Source organism: Melospiza georgiana, chromosome 4, assembly GCF_028018845.1.
Source record: "Melospiza georgiana isolate bMelGeo1 chromosome 4, bMelGeo1.pri, whole genome shotgun sequence".
NCBI classification, from domain to species: domain Eukaryota; kingdom Metazoa; phylum Chordata; class Aves; order Passeriformes; family Passerellidae; genus Melospiza; species Melospiza georgiana.
In genome coordinates, this window is record NC_080433.1 from 22,941,395 (window position 1) to 22,962,624 (window position 21,230).

General features: G+C 49.8%; 3 protein-coding genes across 3 annotated transcripts; all 3 read left to right on the top strand.

Annotated features, from left to right (window-relative positions):
- The first annotated feature begins 8,441 nt into the window (after nucleotides 1-8,441).
- On the top strand, nucleotides 8,442-10,085 carry LOC131082989 (inositol 1,4,5-trisphosphate receptor-interacting protein-like 1). Its single transcript, XM_058023268.1, has one exon. The coding sequence runs from the start codon at nucleotides 8,508-8,510 to the stop codon at nucleotides 10,083-10,085; it is 1,578 nt and encodes a 525-aa protein (XP_057879251.1). The 5' UTR covers nucleotides 8,442-8,507.
- A 3,604-nt stretch (nucleotides 10,086-13,689) lies between these two features.
- LOC131082990 (inositol 1,4,5-trisphosphate receptor-interacting protein-like 1) lies at nucleotides 13,690-15,333 on the top strand. The gene has a single exon (XM_058023269.1). The coding sequence runs from the start codon at nucleotides 13,756-13,758 to the stop codon at nucleotides 15,331-15,333; it is 1,578 nt and encodes a 525-aa protein (XP_057879252.1). The 5' UTR covers nucleotides 13,690-13,755.
- A 3,591-nt stretch (nucleotides 15,334-18,924) lies between these two features.
- LOC131082992 (inositol 1,4,5-trisphosphate receptor-interacting protein-like 1) lies at nucleotides 18,925-20,568 on the top strand. The gene has a single exon (XM_058023270.1). The coding sequence runs from the start codon at nucleotides 18,991-18,993 to the stop codon at nucleotides 20,566-20,568; it is 1,578 nt and encodes a 525-aa protein (XP_057879253.1). The 5' UTR covers nucleotides 18,925-18,990.
- The last annotated feature ends 662 nt before the right edge of the window (nucleotides 20,569-21,230 follow it).

The window sequence follows — 21,230 nt, forward strand, 5'->3', positions numbered from 1 at the left end:
AATTCCTGTGCATCTTTCCAGACCCAGATGACAGCAGGCTCCCTCCACACTAATCCAGTCTTGCTGACAGACCACGCTGTTGCCAGCTGGCACAGTTTCATTATGACTTTATTATTAATCAGGGTTTGTCAGTTTTCTATTGCTCAGCTTGTCTCCTTCTCAGCAGTCAAGCTGCCAGAGCCCCCAGTGGGGTGAGGGGACTATCATTTTCTGTACCTCTTTTCCACAGTCATTTGCTATCTCCTGGGGAGAGCAAATCTTGCCCAGAGTCTCCCGCTCCATGGATGAGGGGATGTGACAGTATCTCTGAGGAAGTGACCTGTGAGGAGGGGCAGAATTCACAGAATTCACAGAACTCACAGAATTCAAAAAGTCACTAGGTTGGAAGAGACCTTCAAGATCATTGAGTCCAACCCATGCCCTAACATCTCAGGTAAACCATGGCACCGAGTGCCATATCCAGTCTTTTTTAAACTCATCCAGAGATGGTGACTCCACCACCCTGGGCAGACCATTCCAGTACTTTATCACTCTTTCTGTAAAAAACTTTTTCCTAATATCCAACCTGTATTTCCCTTGGCACAGCCTAAGACTGTGTCCTCTGGTTCTGTCAGTTGCTGCCTGGAGAAAGAGACCAACCCCACCTGACTGCAGCCACCTTTCAAGTCGCTGTAGAGAGTGATAAGATCACCACTGAGTCTCCTTTTCTCCAGGATAAACACCCCCAGCTCCCTCAGTCGTTCCTCACAGGGCTTGTGTTCCAAGCCCCTCACCAGCCCCGTTGCCTTCTCTGGGTGTGCTCAAGCCTCTCAACGTCCTTCCTAAACTGAGGGGCCAGGACTGGACACAGCACTCAAGGTGTGGCCTCACCAGTACAGGGGAAGAATGACCTCCCTGCTCCTGCTGGCCACGCTATTCCTGATGCAGGCCAAGATACCGTTGGCCTTCTTGGCCACCAGGGCACACTGCTGGCTCGTGTTCAGCCAGTTGTCGACCCCATGACAGTTGTGAGTTGTGGCAGGGCAAGGAAGGAAGTGGATTTCAGTTTTACCTGGAGAAGGAGAGCAATCAGGCACAGGTAGCCTGGAGGAGGAAGAAACTTGACTGGTACGGGGGGGATAGCTGGAGGGTACACAGGGAAAGTTTAGATTTTCTCAACAGCCTCACAGTTCTCCTTGTCTAACCTTCCAAGAAGATGCTGACAGCAGAAGGACAAAGTAACACAGGTGAGAAAACACAATCCTGATGGATGGTTGGGAACCTTCAGGTCTGTGTCCCTTAGAGGAAAGGGTTCAGTGACCTGCAGGCTGAGTGTGGTGTGCTTCAATGCCAGCTCTGAGGTCCCAGCTTGTGCTACTTCTGATGGTGCAGAGCCTGAGACAGGTGGCCTGAATCTTTGCTGAAGCCCAGCTGCATGTAAGCTGTCACATAAATGCTCAGGAGAATATCCATTGGGGAAATGCTGGCGGGCAGACAGTACTTCCAAAGAGATTTTTGTAATGGCTCAGTAATCAAGTGTATCAAAATCCATCAGCAAACAACCTTACTGAGCATGCTGGAAAGTGCTCTCTGACTTCTCACTGCCTTGTTCTTGTGAGGTTATTCCTACAAAGCTGGGTAGGAAATGCTGCCAGTACTGGTGGTAATAAATGGGTGGAAGTGACCACACAGAAGAATAAAGGTCTCTCAGAGGTGATTGTGTGCGAGGAGATGTGGAATGTGTGCCAGGCAGGTAGTGCCTTCTCTCCTACCTCCTCTACCCACAGGAGGCATTGATACTGTCCAAAAATGGTGCTTTCTCTGGCCCGTGGGTGTTCTTTTTTGAAGACTCCCACCACTGACTTAGCTGTGAATTCAGTGGGAGTTAAACCAAATTAGAGCATGTTGGAAAATCCTTTTCAAAATACACAGTCTGCCGTCATGGGGATGCTGCATGGATGTCTTCCAGGGCCACTCCTAGACCAAGCAGGATTGTCACAGAGTGCTTGTGAGAGTGATGGACTCCACCCATGGGACACAAATGGAAGGCAGGGTGGGAGGAGTGTGGGCACCTGGGTGCTGACCCGTTATGGGGAGAACCATGGATAAATGTCTGGGAGGTGATCCCACCTCCTCCTCATCACAACTTTCCTCTGAAACAAAATCTATCACAAACTTGGTGGCTCCAGAAAATCCACTTGTTGCTGGCTTAGTGCCAGTGCAATCAAGAAAGCCTCCTTTGTAATCCTAGGAGCAGCATGAACTGCTCACTCTGGTTTTGCTCATAAGCTATTTTGGATTAGCTGCAGATAATTGTGCTGACTGTTCAGTGATAGCCTCTCTGCATACTTAGCTATATTTGCATGTAGCAAAGAGTATTGGACCTTATTACTTTCCAATATCTCTGATTTCCTCTCATCCAAGCATTGAAGCAAATCCAGCATGAGGGATTTAAGAATTAATTGTCTATCAGGGAGCTAAAGCAAGTTTATGGAAATCCTGCTTGCATTATCTTTGGAGAAATGCTGTGGATAACCAGTAGTTTCCAAGCAAGGGCTTTGGGTTTTAACTGATTGATAATCAGGCATGGCAAAATCCATCAGCAAATAGCCTGAATTAGTGTACTGGAAAATTAACTAATAGCTGGAGGTATGTTCTTCTCTGGAATTATTCTTTCTGTGATTTGACAGCTCTAGTAATCCAATTGCTGTGAGTTTAATTTCATATTTATCTTTCTGTGAGGAGGTGTTTTAATGCTTATTTTAGCTTGCTGACTTCTAATGAAGATTATTTATTTAAAAAATATAAAAGGAGGGTGCTTTGCAAACAAGGAAAGCCAGGGTGAGGTGCTCCTCATGCCATATGCTGGAAGCAGGGCAGGGGTGGCCACGGGTGGTCTCCACAGGAAAACATCCCACTACCTATCCATGGCAGGGGCAGGCACTGCTCCTGCAGAGGGAAAGGGACTCTGGGGAGATGCTGCTGCATAACCTGTTTTCCAGGTGTTTTTAGGCCCTGTTGCTTTTCATTTTACAATGCTGTTTCTCACCTCTCTGTAGCTTCTGACTGTATGGAGGGTGTGTGTGTTTACTCATCTGCCTTCCTGCATGAGAAAATATGTATAAAATTCCCTTTTGAGGTGCCCAAATGAACATGCTGACTAAATGGTGAAGAATCCAGTAAATGAGAAATTCCAAGAATTTATGATATGAGAAGCTGAAAATCTGAACAAACACATGCTGAATTAAAGAACTTTTCATGAAGGTGAGGGTTTGGCAGAAAGACTATTGTTAGATGCAAATCTGCATTTCTCTGTGATTACAAATCAAGGCAGAGATATCCTTTAATTTGCAAAGGGAAAGAAAAAAGCACCGATGTAAACCAACACCTCTAACTGAGCTTCTCTGTGCTAGAACCTTGGAGGATGGCTCTGCTTGGGTAGAATCTCCTGCCTGGCTGTGATGGAGTGGCTGTGCACTGGGACATGAGACCACCTTATGTGTGGCCGTAGCTCTCTTCAGAGAGAGCAGCAGGCACAACTTTCCCAGGAAAAATCCTGAGGAAACCTGTGAGAAAGCTCAGAGAAAAAATAAAAACAATTGTTTTCTCTATTTGCTACTCTGGTTGCTTGGCACATGAGGATTGTGTTATGGAGATTGTTTACCAAAAGGTAGTTTCTTAATTGGACTCTGGTGATGGTGTTTTGATTTCATTTGACCAATGGTGGGAGCCACATATGTATCAGACTGTCAAGCAAGGGCGCTGGGTTTTTCCTTTTAGTATAGAAGTAGTATAGTATTGGTGTAGTATGTAGTGTAATATTGTATAGCTTAATAAAGCTTTTGTTCAGCCTTCTGCAATCATGGAGTCAAGGTTCGTCATTGCCTGCTCAGGGGGCTCCCTGCAACAATACTTACAAAGGTTATTTTTTTAAGGCACAATGGTCACACTTAGAGCCTTTTTTCCCAGATTCCAGTGTCTGAAGTATATTCCTGATAATTACCATGGGAAGACTCCTTGTGATAGTGGTATCTTTGTATTCTCTTGTGGAAAAAACAGCCAAAACCCAGTCTTTGAAGCAGTGACTGAGTTGTATTTTTAAATTCTTCAATGATTGCCTTAAGTAGATGTCCTGGATATCCAAGCAAATTGTATTCCATTTGCTATCTGTATGGCAGTTGTCTTCTGTTAAGTGGGCAGTTTTCCTTATCTCTACCACAACCACTCCTCCCTCTAGGGAGACATCTGCTGATAACAGGCTATTGAATATCACTGCATGGCTGATAAGAACTACAGCATCCCATTGTGAGATGTGAGCCCAGAGGGAGGAGCCAAGCATTCCTAGCTGGATATAATAATGAGATTCTGGAACAACAGCACTTCTTCTCCACTGGATTTTCCCAGAGGAACAGCTGAATCTTCAATGGAAGACTACAGCCTTCTACAGGATCCCTGCTCCAATGGAACCACACCTGACATTCCAGGAGGACTGCAGCCACAATTCCAATTGGACTGCTACCAACCCCCTGACCAACAAGGTGCCAGGTTGTGTTCTGACTCTGTCAGTATTGTTTTGGATTACTGCATTGTTTATTTTATCTTTTTTTTCTTCCCTAGTAAAGAACTGTTATTCCTGCTCCCATATTTTTTGCCCAAGAGCCCCCTTAATTTAAAATTTACAGCAATTCGGAGGGAGGGGTTTTACATTTTCCATTTTGGGGGAGGCTCCTGCCTTCCTTAGTAGATACCAGTTTTTCAAAACCAAGACAGTAGGTGAGAGCAAGTCTCAGATAATGGGTCTAGAAAAATAATACTATTAAGGGCGTGCTCTCTATAATTCCTAACAAAAATATCCAGACTTATCTGCTTTCAAAAGGGCAGTCCACTGTTTTGCTATTTAAACAAAGAAACAAAAAAAAAGAGGTGTGGAGCTGCCAACCTTTCTTTCCCATTCAGATTCTAATGCCATTATCAGTTATTTGTATGCAATTTTCCTCATTTTGAAATAGAGATTTTTGGAATTAATTTGAATTAGCAATATGAATTAAGCATTTAAAGTTTAGCCTGTATAACTATGTATTGAATTTTAACTTTTTTATTTAAGAAACCTCTGCCATGGTATAAAAAGCATAAGAAAATGCAAATTTCTGAAGTTTCTTGCATAAAGAACAACACCAGACAAGACCAAGAGATGCAAAGAGCCCAGATAAAAAGACTCCTCTGTCTCCAAGCTAATCAAGGCTGACAGACATACTCAGATAAGTGCCAAGAGACCAAAAGCGCAAAGGAGAACAGTTCAAAAGTTCAGTCATGAAGACGACCACAATTTTCAGCCTCAGAGGCCACCAGAGACCCCCGTGCAACCACCACAGAAAACAACGCATGCCCAGAAGGGTGTAGATCTGATTGCCATATGAGGCGAGAACAGGCAGGGCCAGGATTTAAATATGCATAGAAAAGTTGTACAATGTATTGCATACGAAATACCTTTGTGAATAAAGATGTGAGTCAGACTGAAGCATGGGGCACAAGTTTTCACGAGAGTTATCTCGCTTGTGCTAAGCACTGACATACATACCCACTTCATAGCTATATGTAGTTGTAGAGTTTATTTATTCTGCGTACCGCTTCAATTTCTTCTGGGCTTTGCTTCTTCCCCCCTCCCCATTAAACTTTGCACTTCATCCTACACCATGTCAATAAATACACTAAGATGGAGAATCTGGCTGCAGATCTTTGTATTTTGCCTCACTCTGCCTTGTCCTTCCCTCTCTGGTGCTCTGGGTAGGCTAGGGCAGGAGAAGAGAGAAATGCGTAAGAGGCACCTCTGACATTGCTTCTCTTGTGAACTTCACTCGCAGCTTTTGTTGGTCTGAAGAGAGGCAGGTGCCTTCTTCATGCCTCTGTCAGTATTTTTAAGGAGGAATCATCCCTCCCTCCAAGTATACTAACCCTAGGTGCTGTGGTGTGACTAGAATGAGTTCTGTCCCTCTGCTCTCATCCTGGCAGATAATAACACGCCAATATAGGTGCTAGGACACGATGAAGACATGAAACGACTACCTGAGAATTTCTGCCCGCATTTTAAGTGACAATCCTTGTGTAATGCTATATAAAATAATTTGATGGAAGAACTCCGTTGTGTTGCTCTCCTTATTGGTCATAGGGTGAACCTCAGGTGCTGGAATTAAACCCTGCAGATGTGCATGGAAGGGTCTTGGTGAGACCACAGAAAACCAAGCTGTCCCTGTCTGGTGTTCATCCTCCAGGTGCAAGAACCCTAGCCTATGGCACTGCTGGCATGGCATGAGGGAGGGGACAGCCCACAGCTTCAGATGAGCGTGTCACCACAGTGTAGGAGAGGGTTATACCACACTGGCTGGTTGCATGTTCATTCCAAATCTGTAAAACTCCTAAAATGCTTATACCTGACCTAAGATTTTGCCATCAATTTCTGCTTTGGGTCAGCAAAAGGTGGTTTGGCAAGAACTGGCTTTTTTTAAGCCCTATCTGTTGTGTTGTGTTTGCACAGTTTGGATTGTTCTGTTTCCCCCTTGTCTTGTAATGGATCTCCCTCCCCTCCCTGCCGCTGTCTGTTATCCTAACTCCTCCCCAGTTGTCCTGGTGACGAATGTATCCTTTCCCAAACCCCTCCCCGGTGCCCTGCCAGTCTCTCTCTGCTCCCACTTTTTTCTCTAGAAACGTCTACTTAGAGCACTGAGTGATTGGCTCGGGAGCCGGGGCCCCTCCTTCAGTTTGTTACTATTGGTATATTCCTTATGTCAGTCCTTTGTACCCCACTCCCTGCTGGATCCTCATTCGCCCAAGGACGGGCTCCTCCCCTGTATCCCTTCCCCTTTATAGGCTGATGTACCCACCCCCTTGGGCTATTCGGTTGTTGGCTTGCCTGGGATTGCAGTAAACCTGGATCTGCCCCAGCTGGAGAGCGCTCTCTCGTTCCTGCTGGTTGTAGCCAGAGCTGGCCTCGTCCTTTCACCAAGGCAACACAACTGCTATAACATGGAGTGAGATAGTGCCCCCCGTGCTGCAAGTGGTGCTGGCCAGCTTGCCAGGATGTCTGAGAAGGACAACCCTTCTCCCTGCTGGACCGCTTCAGTTCCTGCCCTGCTGGGCTGCTTCACCTATTTCTAGTCATAGGGCAAGCATGTGTGAAATTGGTAAGAAGCCAATGGCATCCCAGGTTCTGCCAGAAGCAATGAGGCCGGCAGGAGCAGAGCAGTGATTGTTCTCCCCCACAGGGAACTGGTGAGGCTATACTACAAATCCTGCATCCACTTTTGGTCCCCTCATGACAGGAAAGATATGGATGTGCTTGAGTGTATGCACAGAAGCAAAATGGAACTGAGGAACAGTCTGAAGCACAAGTGTGATGAAGAAGGCCTGAGGGAAGTGGAAGTGTCCAACAGAGAAAAAGTGCCTCAGGGAGACCTTATAATTGTCTTCAGTGCACTTGAAGAGAGGTTGTTACCAGGGTGGGGTTATTATATCAGCACAGGGAAATAACATCACCAGAGAAAAATACCTCAAGTTGTGCAAAAGCAGTTTCAGATTGGATCGTTTCAACAAAAAGAACATCAGGCCTAAGAACATGTTGCCCAGGAAAATGACTAGATCACCACACTCAGAGAGATTAAAAACCCATGTGGATGGGACATTTTGGGGCCTAGATGGTTAGCGGAATGGATAGTGTTAAATTTTAGATAGACTTCAGGATTTTCGAACCATGACGACTCAGAGATGTAACTGAAGCTCAGCATGGAGTCAAGGCTTTGACTCCGTGATCTAAAAGAGTGCCTTCCAACATGGATATCTATGAGATTGCCAGTGGAGGGCAGCTGAGAAAAAAGACAAGAGAAGGGTCAAGAGAGGTTCTTTGAAGAAGATTCACTCAAAGACTGCCTTAACCGGTACCCCAGGGCCCCTGCCACAGTCTGAGCTGGGGTGGGGACAAAGGGTGGGGCTGGGCTGGCTGTGGTGTACTGTGACGTCCATGACATCACGGGGCCATGTCACAAATGGGGGCAGCTATACAAGGCCCCAGCAGGTAACACTGGCCCTGTATTGCTTGGGCAAGCGGTGAGTGCACACATGGTGGGGAGGTTGGGCTGGGGATAAGGGCCGGAGCAGAAACGCAGTACCCGGGGCTGGCTTTTCCCCCTGCATCCAGGAACAGCCCCTCATGGCCCAGCCTTGGGCAGGACACCGTGCTGCTGCTGCTGCTGCTGCTGCTGCTGCTGCTGCTGGGGCAGTGGAACGGGCCTGGCTGCTTGCCAGCTCCCCGGGGCTCCTCTGCTTCCTGCTCCCAGATCCCTGGGATTCCTGTCCCTGCTGCCCCCTCACAATCCCTGCTGCCAGCTGCCTCCCTCTCAGCCCCTCCCTCTCAAGGCCTTCTCTCCATCCTCCTGCAGACCATGGATACCTGGGTATTGTGGCTCTTGCTCTTGCAAAGTTTAGTCCAGTACCCACAGCCCGTGGGTGATGGCTTGGACGAGGTGACACGTCTGCGAATGGAGGTGCGTGCCAAGCTCCAGGAAGAAGAGAAGATTCGTCTGCAGTGGGAGGTGGAGCATCTGGTCCTGGTGAAGCAGAGTGTCTTGGCCTGGGGAGACCTGCTCTCCTCTGCCCGGCAGCACTGGCAGGTCTGGGCTCTTGCTTGGCTCCTGCTCCTTCTCTTGGCACTGTGGTGTATGTGGAGGAAAGGGAGCCTGAGGACAGAGGAGCAAGGAGAAGGACATGATGGTGTAAATGAAGAGGAGGTTGAAAATGTGCATGCACATGAAGAAGACTTTGGAAATGAAGATGAAGGAGACAATGAAATGGAGGTGGAGGAAGACGACAATGATGATGGCCATGCAGAGGATGTCGACAATGCTGCTGCAAATGAAGCTGGCAATGAGGCTGCCAATGCAGCGAACGTCAATGACGTTGGAAATCAAGTGCAAGAATTCCGTGATCGTGCCGACAACTTTGGAAGAATATTAATGGAGCGCATACAGTGGCCTGTGCAGGACCTGCAGGGAGGATGCATGTGGACAAGAACCCTGATGGAGCATTTTGCAATTTATTTTCGACGGGTCTTGTCCAACAGTTTCTATCCGGTGCTGCAAGGAGCCATTGGGGTGGGCAGTGCCTTCGAAGGTTGGAGTCCCCGGGAGCAGGATGTTGTGTACCAGGTGCTCATACCCATGACACCTCCCCGAGGGCACAGCTTCCACCTAGAGCTGGACACTGCACAGCAGAGGCACTTGAGGAACTTCCACATCCGCGTGCAGCAGGAGTGCACCTGCACGAGTGAGCAGCAGGCTGAGAACATGCTGTGCTTCCTGCACCACCCTGAGGAGGAGCTGAGGAGGCATCAGGATCCCAGCCTCCTTCATACCCTGTGCACAGGCTCCTACCTGGACGTGGAGAAAACTGCCCGCTGGTTCTACCAGCTGGTGAGAGCAATCTGGCCGGCTTTGCCTGAGTCACACCGTTGGCATTTAGTGCTGCTGCCCCCCAGACGCTCCTGCCAGTTCAAGGTGACCAATGGCAGAGAAAGCTACCGGATCGAGATACTCTTTGGGGTGCGGCAAGGCAACTCAGACGTCTTTGTGAGCAGCCAGCCTAGGCAAGCCCACACCTCCAGCACAGTCTGGCCAGAGAGCTACGCTGTGGCCGAGATGAAGTTCTTCAGGTACATTGCCAGGTGGGCTCCCCCTGACAGCTTGCACCTGAAATGCCTGCAGTTCTTCACTCGTCTTCAGCTGGGCTTAGGCTTTTCCACCTATACCATCAAGACCATTGTCATGCACCTCCTGAGCATCTTGCCTGCGTCACAGTGGCGCAGGAGACATTTTGTGAGCCGGCTGATGGATATCAGAGAGAGCCTGCGCACGTGTGTGGAAAGCAGACGCCTCAATCACTTCATTGTGGGCAACCGGAGGCTTCCTGAGGGCATCCGCTTGCCCCGAGAGGTCCTAATGGCCAGGTCATGTAATCTCTTCCATGACCTGGTGATGGATCCCGTTGCCCACTCTCAGGCAATGAACCAGTACATGGATCTGCAGCATTGGTTGAAACGGATCCTTAGAAATGAACGGTGAAAGAGGTTCTCCTGCACAGAGCTGTGCTTCTGAGGCTCACACTGGGTGGCAGAGAACCAGTTCTCAGGAGAGACGGGAAGAGAAGGGAGAAGGTGGGCTTTGGAGAGGGAAGGGAAAACGCTGCGTAGCAGCACTATGCCATCAGCAGCAGCAGCAGCAGCAGTGTGGTCTCAAGAGCCTCCCCAGCACTGCATCCAGTGATGACCTGGTTGGCTCCAAAGATCAAGGAACGTGCACAAGGAAATGCTGTTATTCCTCCACCTCTTTCTTTGAGTCCATTTTCCCTCTGAGGGCTTCATCTTGTGCAGAGGCACGAATCTCAGAATCTCAGATGAGGGAATGTTTGAAAGGACCCCTGGTGGCATCATTTGGTTCAGGGGTGCTCCCGGCAGGTCTTCCGGCTCTACACTACAAAGAATTGCATTCGGATCAAGGCTGTTGACACTGTCTCTGGGGAGAGAGACTCCACAATCCCTGGGCAATGTTTGGGATTGGTGAATGGACGGTGTTTCTCCTTCTTCCCTCATGGGAATCCTTCAGGTCAGCATTGTACCAACTGTGTTGGAGCTGACCTGATACTTCGTATATGTAAAGATCTAGGTTGTTAATTTGTGTATATATATCCCCTGTGTACATATTATATGCTAGAAAGGTTATCAATTATCATATATAATAGTAAAATATCATAAAAGCCAATAGAATAATATAAATATTGTCAACTACATGAACGATGTAACTATTATATAATGAGAAGAAATTATTCTAAAGGGTCAAATATGTAATTTTGTTTAAAGAATGCAATGTAGCCAATATTTAGCGTCACTCTAAGTTGTGATACGTATTAATGCTCATAGGGCACTTATATGTTTGAAAACATATTATTTTGAGATTTCCAAAAAATTGATACATTTATATCATACATACCAATTATAACTTTTATATTGTATATATAAAGAGTTTAATATATAAAAGTTCTTTTTAATGTAGTAGTAAAGACATATATTGTGTCTCTGTCTGCTGGGGACACACAATTATGTTCTATAGTTAGTGCTTTTATGAGTAGCAACCTGGAAATTTTGTTGCTCTTGATTCAATAAAGGACAAGATTCCAGAACCTGGATCGTGCTGGACTTTATTGAACTCAACCCGACCTGTAGTGCAGGTAAAAGCGACAAGTTGTGAATCTGAGCTTGTGAAGAGTCTCCTTGAAATTGGCCAAACTTGCAGTGGTGAATTGGTTCGAATCAGAAATTAAATCCAGTTGACCCCGGCCCCTGCGACCACAGAAGGCCAGAAAGGCCTCCCTTGGAAGGATGCTTGAAAATGCTCTTGTTGCAACCCTGCTGCCAAGGGCAGGGACACCTTCTCCTGGGCCCGGTAGTTTCAGGCCCTGTCCAGCCTGGCCTGGAACGCTGCCAGGGATGGGACAGCCACAGCTGCTGTGGGCAGTGTGTGTAGGCCAGGGCCTGAGCAGCCTGAGAGGCAAGAATTTCTTGTGCATCTCCAGCCCAAGCCGGCCCGCTGTCAGCGGGAAGCCACTGGGCCTGGTGCTGTCCACTGCCGCTCTCAGGTCTCAGCTGGGCCTGGTGCAGAGAGTGAAAGGCCGCAGGAAGGTGGCCCCGGAGAAGGCCTTGGAGAACACTGGGGCCAGGAGTGCCACCATGAGGACAGCAAGCAGGGCCTGGTGTGGCTGTCAGGGCGGGAGGGCACAGGGCAGGCGCTGAGGCCCTGCCAGCTGGAGCTGGGAGCTCTGGAGTGCTGCTGGCAGAGAGCCGTGGGAGATCCATGCAGCAGCAAGGACATGGGCTTCTAGATGTGTTAGAAAGCAGAGAAGAGCTGGAGCATGGGCACTGAAAGAGTAGGGTGTGTCCCTGTGGGGAACAAACTTCACAACGCCAGAGGTTATCTCCAGGGAGGACACAGAGGAGTCCTGTAATAGTATTGGAATAAAGGGAGAGGCCAAGGGACATTTCCCCTGGGGGTGTCTCGATTTCTTGAGACCCAGGACAAGGGCGCAGCCTCCTTTTTTATCCTAATTCCCAGGTGCATCACCATCTTCCTTCCCCCACTGCCTGAGGTACTCGGAAGGAACAAGACTTCTCCAGTTTCCTACTGTATGGAACCCCTCTGTCACTTTGATTGTGGAGGCAGGAATGGGACCATACACACACACCAAGCTTCATGCACAGCAAGCAACTTTTATTGAGTGCTCTCTTCCTTTGCAGAGCTGAATGTCTGCCTGGTCAGTCCACACTGGTTGAAGCAGTTGCCACCCGGTCAAACAGCCAATAGCTGCTGGTGTCCCCAACGGTCCGGGCCTGCTCCCTAACGGTCCACACTGTTTAAGTTTCATCATTGAAGTACTTATAGAATTACTTATGCTTCAGTTCTAAAATTAGGATGAAATGAAACCGTGAGGCCTTCAGGCAAGCTGTTGGCCACCGCAATAACCCTCTGTTTTATGCCCCCTCTGGTTTATATCTTTGTAACCCTGCAGAAGACACAGGCAGGGAAGGGGGGGGCGCTGGGGTCACCCTCTATGTAAGGCGGGGTTCCACCTGTCCAGAGCTTAATGATGGTGCTGATGGGGTTGAGCATTTTTAGGTAGGAATCAGGGGGAAGAGCTACAATAGCAGCCTGCGACTCTTAGATGGCGGTTCATCACTGCAGTCTGTGTAGCTGTGCCTGTTTATGCACAGAAAGATAGACCAATCTATCTGGAACAGGTCAACAAAAAGACATCTTTCTAATGCAGAACAATTGTGCTGGGAAATTATTTCTGGAGTAGAAAAAAGGAGTGCTCTCCAGAGGCCTGGTCCACAAGTGGTGTGGGGAAGCCCGGAGGATGCTGTCATGCTCATTCTTCAGAAAAGCAGCAAGGCTGAAAGCAAAGTGCAGCTTTTATAGACTCAGAGATTTAACTGAAGATCAGCACGGAGTCAAGGCTTTGACTCCGTGATCTAAAAGAGTGCCTTCCAACATGGATATCTATGAGATTGCCAGTGGAGGGCAGCTGAGAAAAAAGACAAGAGAAGGGCCAAGAGAGGTTCTTTGAAGAAGATTCAATCAAAGGCTGCCTTAACCGGTACCCCAGGGCCCCTGCCACAGTCTGAGCTGGGGTGTTGACAAAGGGTGGGGCTGGGCTGGCTGTGGTGTACTGTGACGTCCATGACATCACGGGACCATGTCACAAATGGGGGCAGCTATACAAGGCCCCAGCAAGTAACACTGGCCCTGTATTGCTTGGGCAAGCGGTGAGTGCACACATGGTGGGGAGGTTGGACTGGGGATAAGGGCCGGAGCAGAAACGCAGTACCCGGGGCTGGCTTTTCCCCCTGCATCCAGGAACAGCCCCTCATGGCCCAGCCTTGGGCAGGACACCGTGCTGCTGCTGCTGCTGCTGCTGGGGCAGCGGAACGGGCCTGGCTGCTTGCCAGCTCCCCGGGGGTCCTGTGCTTCCTGCTCCCAGATCCCTGGGATTCCTGTCCCTGCTGCCCCCTCACAATCCCTGCTGCCAGCTGCCTCCCTCTCAGCCCCTCCCTCTCAAGGCCTTCTCTCCATCCTCCTGCAGACCATGGATACCTGGGTACTGTGGCTCTTGCTCTTGCAAAGTTTAGTCCAGTACCCACAGCCCGTGGGTGATGGCTTGGACGAGGTGACACGTCTGCGAATGGAGGTGCGTGCCAAGCTCCAGGAAGAGGAGAAGATTCGTCTGCAGTGGGAGGTGGAGCATCTGGTCCTGGTGAAGCAGAGTGTCTTGGCCTGGGGAGACCTGCTCTCCTCTGCCCGGCAGCACTGGCAGGTCTGGGCTCTTGCTTGGCTCCTGCTCCTTCTCTTGGCACTGTGGTGTATGTGGAGGAAAGGGAGCCTGAGGACAGAGGAGCAAGGAGAAGGACATGATGGTGTAAATGAAGAGGAGGTTGAAAATGTGCATGCACATGAAGAAGACTTTGGAAATGAAGATGAAGGAGACAATGAAATGGAGGTGGAGGAAGACGACAATGATGATGGCCATGCAGAGGATGTCGACAATGCTGCTGCGAATGAAGCTGGCAATGAGGCTGCCAATGCAGCGAACGTCAATGACGTTGGAAATCAAGTGCAAGAATTCCGTGATCGTGCCGACAACTTTGGAAGAATATTAATGGAGCGCATACAGTGGCCTGTGCAGGACCTGCAGGGAGGATGCATGTGGACAAGAACCCTGATGGAGCATTTTGCAATTTATTTTCGACGGGTCTTGTCCAACAGTTTCTATCCGGTGCTGCAAGGAGCCATTGGGGTGGGCAGTGCCTTCGAAGGTTGGAGTCCCCGGGAGCAGGATGTTGTGTACCAGGTGCTCATACCCATGACACCTCCCCGAGGGCACAGCTTCCACCTAGAGCTGGACACTGCACGGCAGAGGCGCTTGAGGAACTTCCACATCCGCGTGCAGCAGGAGTGCACCTGCACGAGTGAGCAGCAGGCTGAGAACATGCTGTGCTTCCTGCACCACCCTGAGGAGGAGCTGAGGAGGCATCAGGATCCCAGCCTCCTTCTTACCCTGTGCACGGGCTCCTACCTGGACGTGGAGAAAACTGCCCGCTGGTTCTACCAGCTGGTGAGAGCAATCTGGCCGGCTTTGCCTGAGTCACACCATTGGCATTTAGTGCTGCTGCCCCCCAGACGCTCCTGCCAGTTCAAGGTGACCAATGGCAGAGAAAGCTACCGGATCGAGATACTCTTTGGGGTGCGGCAAGGCAACTCAGACGTCTTTGTGAGCAGCCAGCCTAGGCAAGCCCACACCTCCAGCACAATCTGGCCAGAGAGCTACGCTGTGGCTGAGATGAAGTTCTTCAGGTACATTGCCAGGTGGGCTCCCCCTGACAGCTTGCACCTGAAATGCCTGCAGTTCTTCACTCGTCTTCAGCTGGGCTTAGGCTTTTCCACCTATACCATCAAGACCATTGTCATGCACCTCCTGAGCATCTTGCCTGCGTCACAGTGGCGCAGGAGACATTTTGTGAGCCGGCTGATGGATATCAGCGAGAGCCTGCGCACGTGTGTGGAAAGCAGACGCCTCAATCACTTCATTGTGGGCAACCGGAGGCTTCCTGAGGGCATCCGCTTGCCCCCAGAGGTCCTAATGGCCAGGTCACGCAATCTCTTCCATGACCTGGTGATGGATCCCGTTGCCCACTCTCAGGCAATGAATCAGTACATGGATCTGCAGCATTGGTTGAAACGGATCCTTAGAAATGAACGGTGAAAGAGGTTCTCCTGCACAGAGCTGTGCTTGTGAGGCTCACACCGGGTGGCAGAGAGCAGTTCTCAGGAGAGACAGGAAGAGAAGGGAGGAGGTGGGTTTGCAGCACTATGCCATCAGCAGCAGCAGCAGCAGCAGCAGTGTGGTCTCAAGAGCCTCCCCAGCACTGCATCCAGTGATGACCAGGTTGGCTCCAAAGATCAAGCAACATGCACAAGGAAATGCTGTTATTCCCCCACCTCTTTCTTTGAGTCCATTTTCCCTCTGAGGGCTTCATCTTGTGCAGAGGCACGAATCTCAGAATCTCAGACGACGGAATGTTTGAAAGGACCACTGGTGGCATCATTTGGTTCAGGGGTGCTCCAGGCAGCTCTTCCCGCTCCCCACTACAAAGGATTGTGTTTGGATAGAGGTTCTTAACTTTCTCTGGGGAGAGAGACTCCACAATCCCTGGGCAATGTTTGGGATTGGTGAATGGACGGTGTTTCATCTTGTTCCCGCATGGAAATCCTTCAGGTCAGCATTGGACCAACTGTGTTGGAGCTGGCCTGATATTTTGTATACGTAAACATCTAAGTTCTTAATTTCTGTATATATATCCCCTGTATTATATGCTAGAAAGCTTATCAATTATCATATATAATAGTAAAATATCATAAAAGCCAATAGAATAATATAATATTGTCAACTACATGAATTATGTAATTATTATATAATGAGAAGAAATTATTCTAAAGGGTCAAATATGTAATCTTGTTTAAAGAATGCAATATAGCCAATATTTAGCGTCACTCTTAGTTGTGATACATATTAATGCTCATAGGGCACTTATATCTTATATATAATATAGCATATTATTATAAGGTTTTCATGAAATTGATACATTTTTAGCATACATACCAATTATATCTTATATATTGCATACAAGAATTTTTTTTATGCAGTAGTAAAGACATATATTGTGTCTCTGTCTGCTGGGGACACACAATTATGTTCTATAGTTAGTGCTTTTATGAGTAGCAACCTGGAAATTTTGTGGCTCTTGATTCAATAAAGGACAAGATTCCAGAACCTGGATCGTGCTGGACTTTATTGAACTCAACCCGACCTGTAGTGCAGGTAAAAGCGACAAGTTGTGAATCTGAGCTTGTGAAGAGTCTCCTTGAAATTGGCCAAACTTGCAGTGGTGAATTGGTTCGAATCAGAAATTAAATCCAGTTGACCCCGGCCCCTGCGACCACAGAAGGCCAGAAAGGCCTCCCTTGGAAGGATGCTTGAAAATGCTCTTGTTGCAACCCTGCTGCCAAGGGCAGGGACACCTTCTCCTGGGCCCGGTAGTTTCAGGCCCTGTCCAGCCTGGCCTGGAACGCTGCCAGGGATGGGACAGCCACAGCTGCTGTGGGCAGTGTGTGTAGGCCAGGGCCTGAGCAGCCTGAGAGGCAAGAATTTCTTGTGCATCTCCAGCCCAAGCCGGCCCGCTGTCAGCGGGAAGCCACTGGGCCTGGTGCTGTCCCTGCAGGCCCTTGTCCACTGCCGCTCTCAGGTCTCAGCTGGGCCTGGTGCAGAGAGTGAAAGGCCGCAGGAAGGTGGCCCCGGAGAAGGCCTTGGAGAACACTGGGGCCAGGAGTGCCACCATGAGGACAGCAAGCAGGGCCTGGTGTGGCTGTCAGGGCGGGAGGGCACAGGGCAGGCGCTGAGGCCCTGCCAGCTGGAGCTGGGAGCTCTGGAGTGCTGCTGGCAGAGAGCCGTGGGAGATCCGTGCAGCAGCAAGGACATGGGCTTCTAGATGTGTTAGAAAGCAGAGAAGAGCTGGAGAATGGGCACTGAAAGAGTAGGGTGTGTCCCTGTGGGGAACAAACTTCACAACGCCAGAGGTTATCTCCAGGGAGGACACAGAGGAGTCCTGTAATAGTATTGGAATAAAGGGAGAGGCCAAGGGACATTTCCCCTGGGGGTGTCTCGATTTCTTGAGACCCAGGACAAGGGCGCAGCCTCCTTTTTTATCCTAATTCCCAGGTGCATCACCGTCTTCCTTCCCCGACTGCCTGAGGTACTCGGAAGGAACAAGACTTCTCCAGTTTCCTACTGTATGGAACCCCTCTGTCACTTTGATTGTGGAGCCAGGAATGGGACCATACACACACACCAAGCTTCATGCACAGCAAATACTTTTATTGAGTGCTCTCTTCCTTTGCAGAGCTGAATGTCTGCCTGGTCAGTCCACATTGGTTGAAGCAGTTGCCACCCGGTCAAACAGCCAATAGCTGCTGGTGTCCCCAGCGGTCTGGGCCTGCTCCCTAACGGTCCACACTGTTTAAGTTTCATCATTGAAGTACTTATAGAATTACTTATGTGTCAGTTCTAAAATTAGGATGAAATGAAACCGTGAGGCCTTCAGGCAAGCTGTTGGCCACCGCAATAACCCTCTGTTTTATGCTCCCTCTGGTTTATATCTTTGTAACCCTGCAGAAGACACAGGCAGGGAAGGGGGGGGCGCTGGGGTCACCCTCTATGTAAGGCGGGGTTCCACCTGTCCAGAGCTTAATGATGGTGCTGATGGGGTTGAGCATTTTTGGGTAGGAATCAGGGGGAAGAGCTACAATAGCAGCCTGCGACTCTTAGATGGCGGTTCATCACTGCAGTCTGTATAGCTGTGCCTGTTTATGCACAGAAAGATAGACCAATCTATCTGGAACACGTCACCAAAAAGACATCTTTCTAATGCAGAACAATTGTGCTGGGAAATTATTTCTGGAGTAGAAAAAAGGAGTGCTCTCCAGAGGCCTGGTCCACAAGTGGTGTGGGGAAGCCAGGAGGATGCTGTCATGCTCATTCTTCAGAAAAGCAGCAAGGCTGAAAGCAAAGTGCAGCTTTTATAGACTCAGAGATTTAACTGAAGATCAGCATGGAGTCAAGGCTTTGACTCCGTGATCTAAAAGAGTGCCTTCCAACATGGATATCTATGAGATTGCCAGTGGAGGGCAGCTGAGAAAAAAGACAAGAGAAGGGCCAAGAGAGGTTCTTTGAAGAAGATTCACTCAAAGGCTGCCTTAACCGGTACCCCAGGGCCCCTGCCACAGTCTGAGCTGGGGTGTTGACAAAGGGTGGGGCTGGGCTGGCTGTGGTGTACTGTGACGTCCATGACATCACGGGACCATGTCACAAATGGGGGCAGCTATACAAGGCCCCAGCAGGTAACACTGGCCCTGTATTGCTTGGGCAAGCGGTGAGTGCACACATGGTGGGGAGGTTGGGCTGGGGATAAGGGCCGGGGCAGAAACGTAGTATCAAGGGCTGGCTTTCCCCCCTGCATCCAGGAACAGCCCCTCATGGCCCAGCCTTGGGCAGGACACCGTGCTGCTGCTGCTGCTGCTGCTGCTGCTGCTGCTGCTGCTGGGGCAGCGGAACGGGCCTGGCTGCTTGCCAGCTTCCCGGGGGTCCTGTGCTTCCTGCTCCCAGATCCCTGGGATTCCTGTCCCTGCTGCCCCCTCACAATCCCTGCTGCCAGCTGCCTTCCTCTCAGCCCCTCCCTCTCAAGGCCTTCTCTCCATCCTCCTGCAGACCATGGATACCTGGGTATTGTGGCTCTTGCTCTTGCAAAGTTTAGTCCAGTACCCACAGCCCGTGGGTGATGGCTTGGACGAGGTGACACGTCTGCGAATGGAGGTGCGTGCCAAGCTCCAGGAAGAAGAGAAGATTCGTCTGCAGTGGGAGGTGGAGCATCTGGTCCTGGTGAAGCAGAGTGTCTTGGCCTGGGGAGACCTGCTCTCCTCTGCCCGGCAGCACTGGCAGGTCTGGGCTCTTGCTGGGCTCCTGCTCCTTCTCTTGGCATTGTGGTGTATGTGGAGGAAAGGGAGCCTGAGGACAGAGGAGCAAGGAGAAGGACATGATGGTGTAAATGAAGAGGAGGTTGAAAATGTGCATGCACATGAAGAAGACTTTGGAAATGAAGATGAAGGAGACAATGAAATGGAGGTGGAGGAAGACGACAATGATGATGGCCATGCAGAGGATGTCGACAATGCTGCTGCGAATGAAGCTGGCAATGAGGCTGCCAATGCAGCGAACGTCAATGACGTTGGAAATCAAGTGCAAGAATTCCGTGATCGTGCCGACAACTTTGGAAGAATATTAATGGAGCGCATACAGTGGCCTGTGCAGGACCTGCAGGGAGGATGCATGTGGACAAGAACCCTGATGGAGCATTTTGCAATTTATTTTCGACGGGTCTTGTCCAACAGTTTCTATCCGGTGCTGCAAGGAGCCATTGGGGTGGGCAGTGCATTCGAAGGTTGGAGTCCCCGGGAGCAGGATGTTGTGTACCAGGTGCTCATACCCATGACACCTCCCCGAGGGCACAGCTTCCACCTAGAGCTGGACACTGCACGGCAGAGGCGCTTGAGGAACTTCCACATCCGCGTGCAGCAGGAGTGCACCTGCACGAGTGAGCAGCAGGCTGAGAACATGCTGTGCTTCCTGCACCACTCTGAGGAGGAGCTGAGGAGGCATCAGGATCCCAGCCTCCTTCATACCCTGTGCACAGGCTCCTACCTGGACGTGGAGAAAACTGCCCGCTGGTTCTACCAGCTGGTGAGAGCAATCTGGCCGGCTTTGCCTGAGTCACACCGTTGGCATTTAGTGCTGCTGCCCCCCAGACGCTCCTGCCAGTTCAAGGTGACCAATGGCAGAGAAAGCTACCGGATCGAGATACTCTTTGGGGTGCGGCAAGGCAACTCAGACGTCTTTGTGAGCAGCCAGCCTAGGCAAGCCCACACCTCCAGCACAATCTGGCCAGAGAGCTACGCTGTGGCTGAGATGAAGTTCTTCAGGTACATTGCCAGGTGGGCTCCCCCTGACAGCTTGCACCTGAAATGCCTGCAGTTCTTCACTCGTCTTCAGCTGGGCTTAGGCTTTTCCACCTATACCATCAAGACCATTGTCATGCACCTCCTGAGCATCTTGCCTGCGTCACAGTGGCGCAGGAGACATTTTGTGAGCCGGCTGATGGATATCAGCGAGAGCCTGCGCACGTGTGTGGAAAGCAGACGCCTCAATCACTTCATTGTGGGCAACCGGAGGCTTCCTGAGGGCATCCGCTTGCCCCCAGAGGTCCTAATGGCCAGGTCACGCAATCTCTTCCATGACCTGGTGATGGATCCCGTTGCCCACTCTCAGGCAATGAATCAGTACATGGATCTGCAGCATTGGTTGAAACGGATCCTTAGAAATGAACGGTGAAAGAGGTTCTCCTGCACAGAGCTGTGCTTGTGAGGCTCACACCGGGTGGCAGAGAGCAGTTCTCAGGAGAGACGGGAAGAGAAGGGAGAAGGTGGGTTTCAGAGAGGGAAGGGAAAATGCTGCGTAGCAGCACTATGCCATCAGCAGCAGCAGCAGCAGCAGTGTGGTCTCAAGAGCCTCCCCAGCACTGCATCCAGTGATGACCAGGTTGGCTCCAAAGATCAAGGAACGTGCACAAGGAAATGCTGTTATTCCCCAACCTCTTTCTTTGAGTCCATTTTCCCTCTGAGGGCTTCATCTTGTGCAGAGGCACGAATCTCAGAATCTCAGATGAGGGAATGTTTGAAAGGACCCCTGGTGGCATCATTTGGTTCAGGGGTGCTCCAGGCAGCTCTTCCTGCTCCACACTACAAAGGATTGTGTTTGGATAGAGGTTCTTAACTCTCCACAATACCTGGGCAATGTTTGGGATTGGTGAATGGACGGTGTTTCTCCTTCTTCCCGCATGGAAATCCTTCAGGTCAGCATTGGACCAACTGTGTTGGAGCTGGCCTGATATTTTGTATACGTAAACATCTAAGTTCTTAATTTCTGTATATATATCCCCTGTGCACATATTATATGCTAGAAAGCTTATCAATTATCATATATAATAGTAAAAT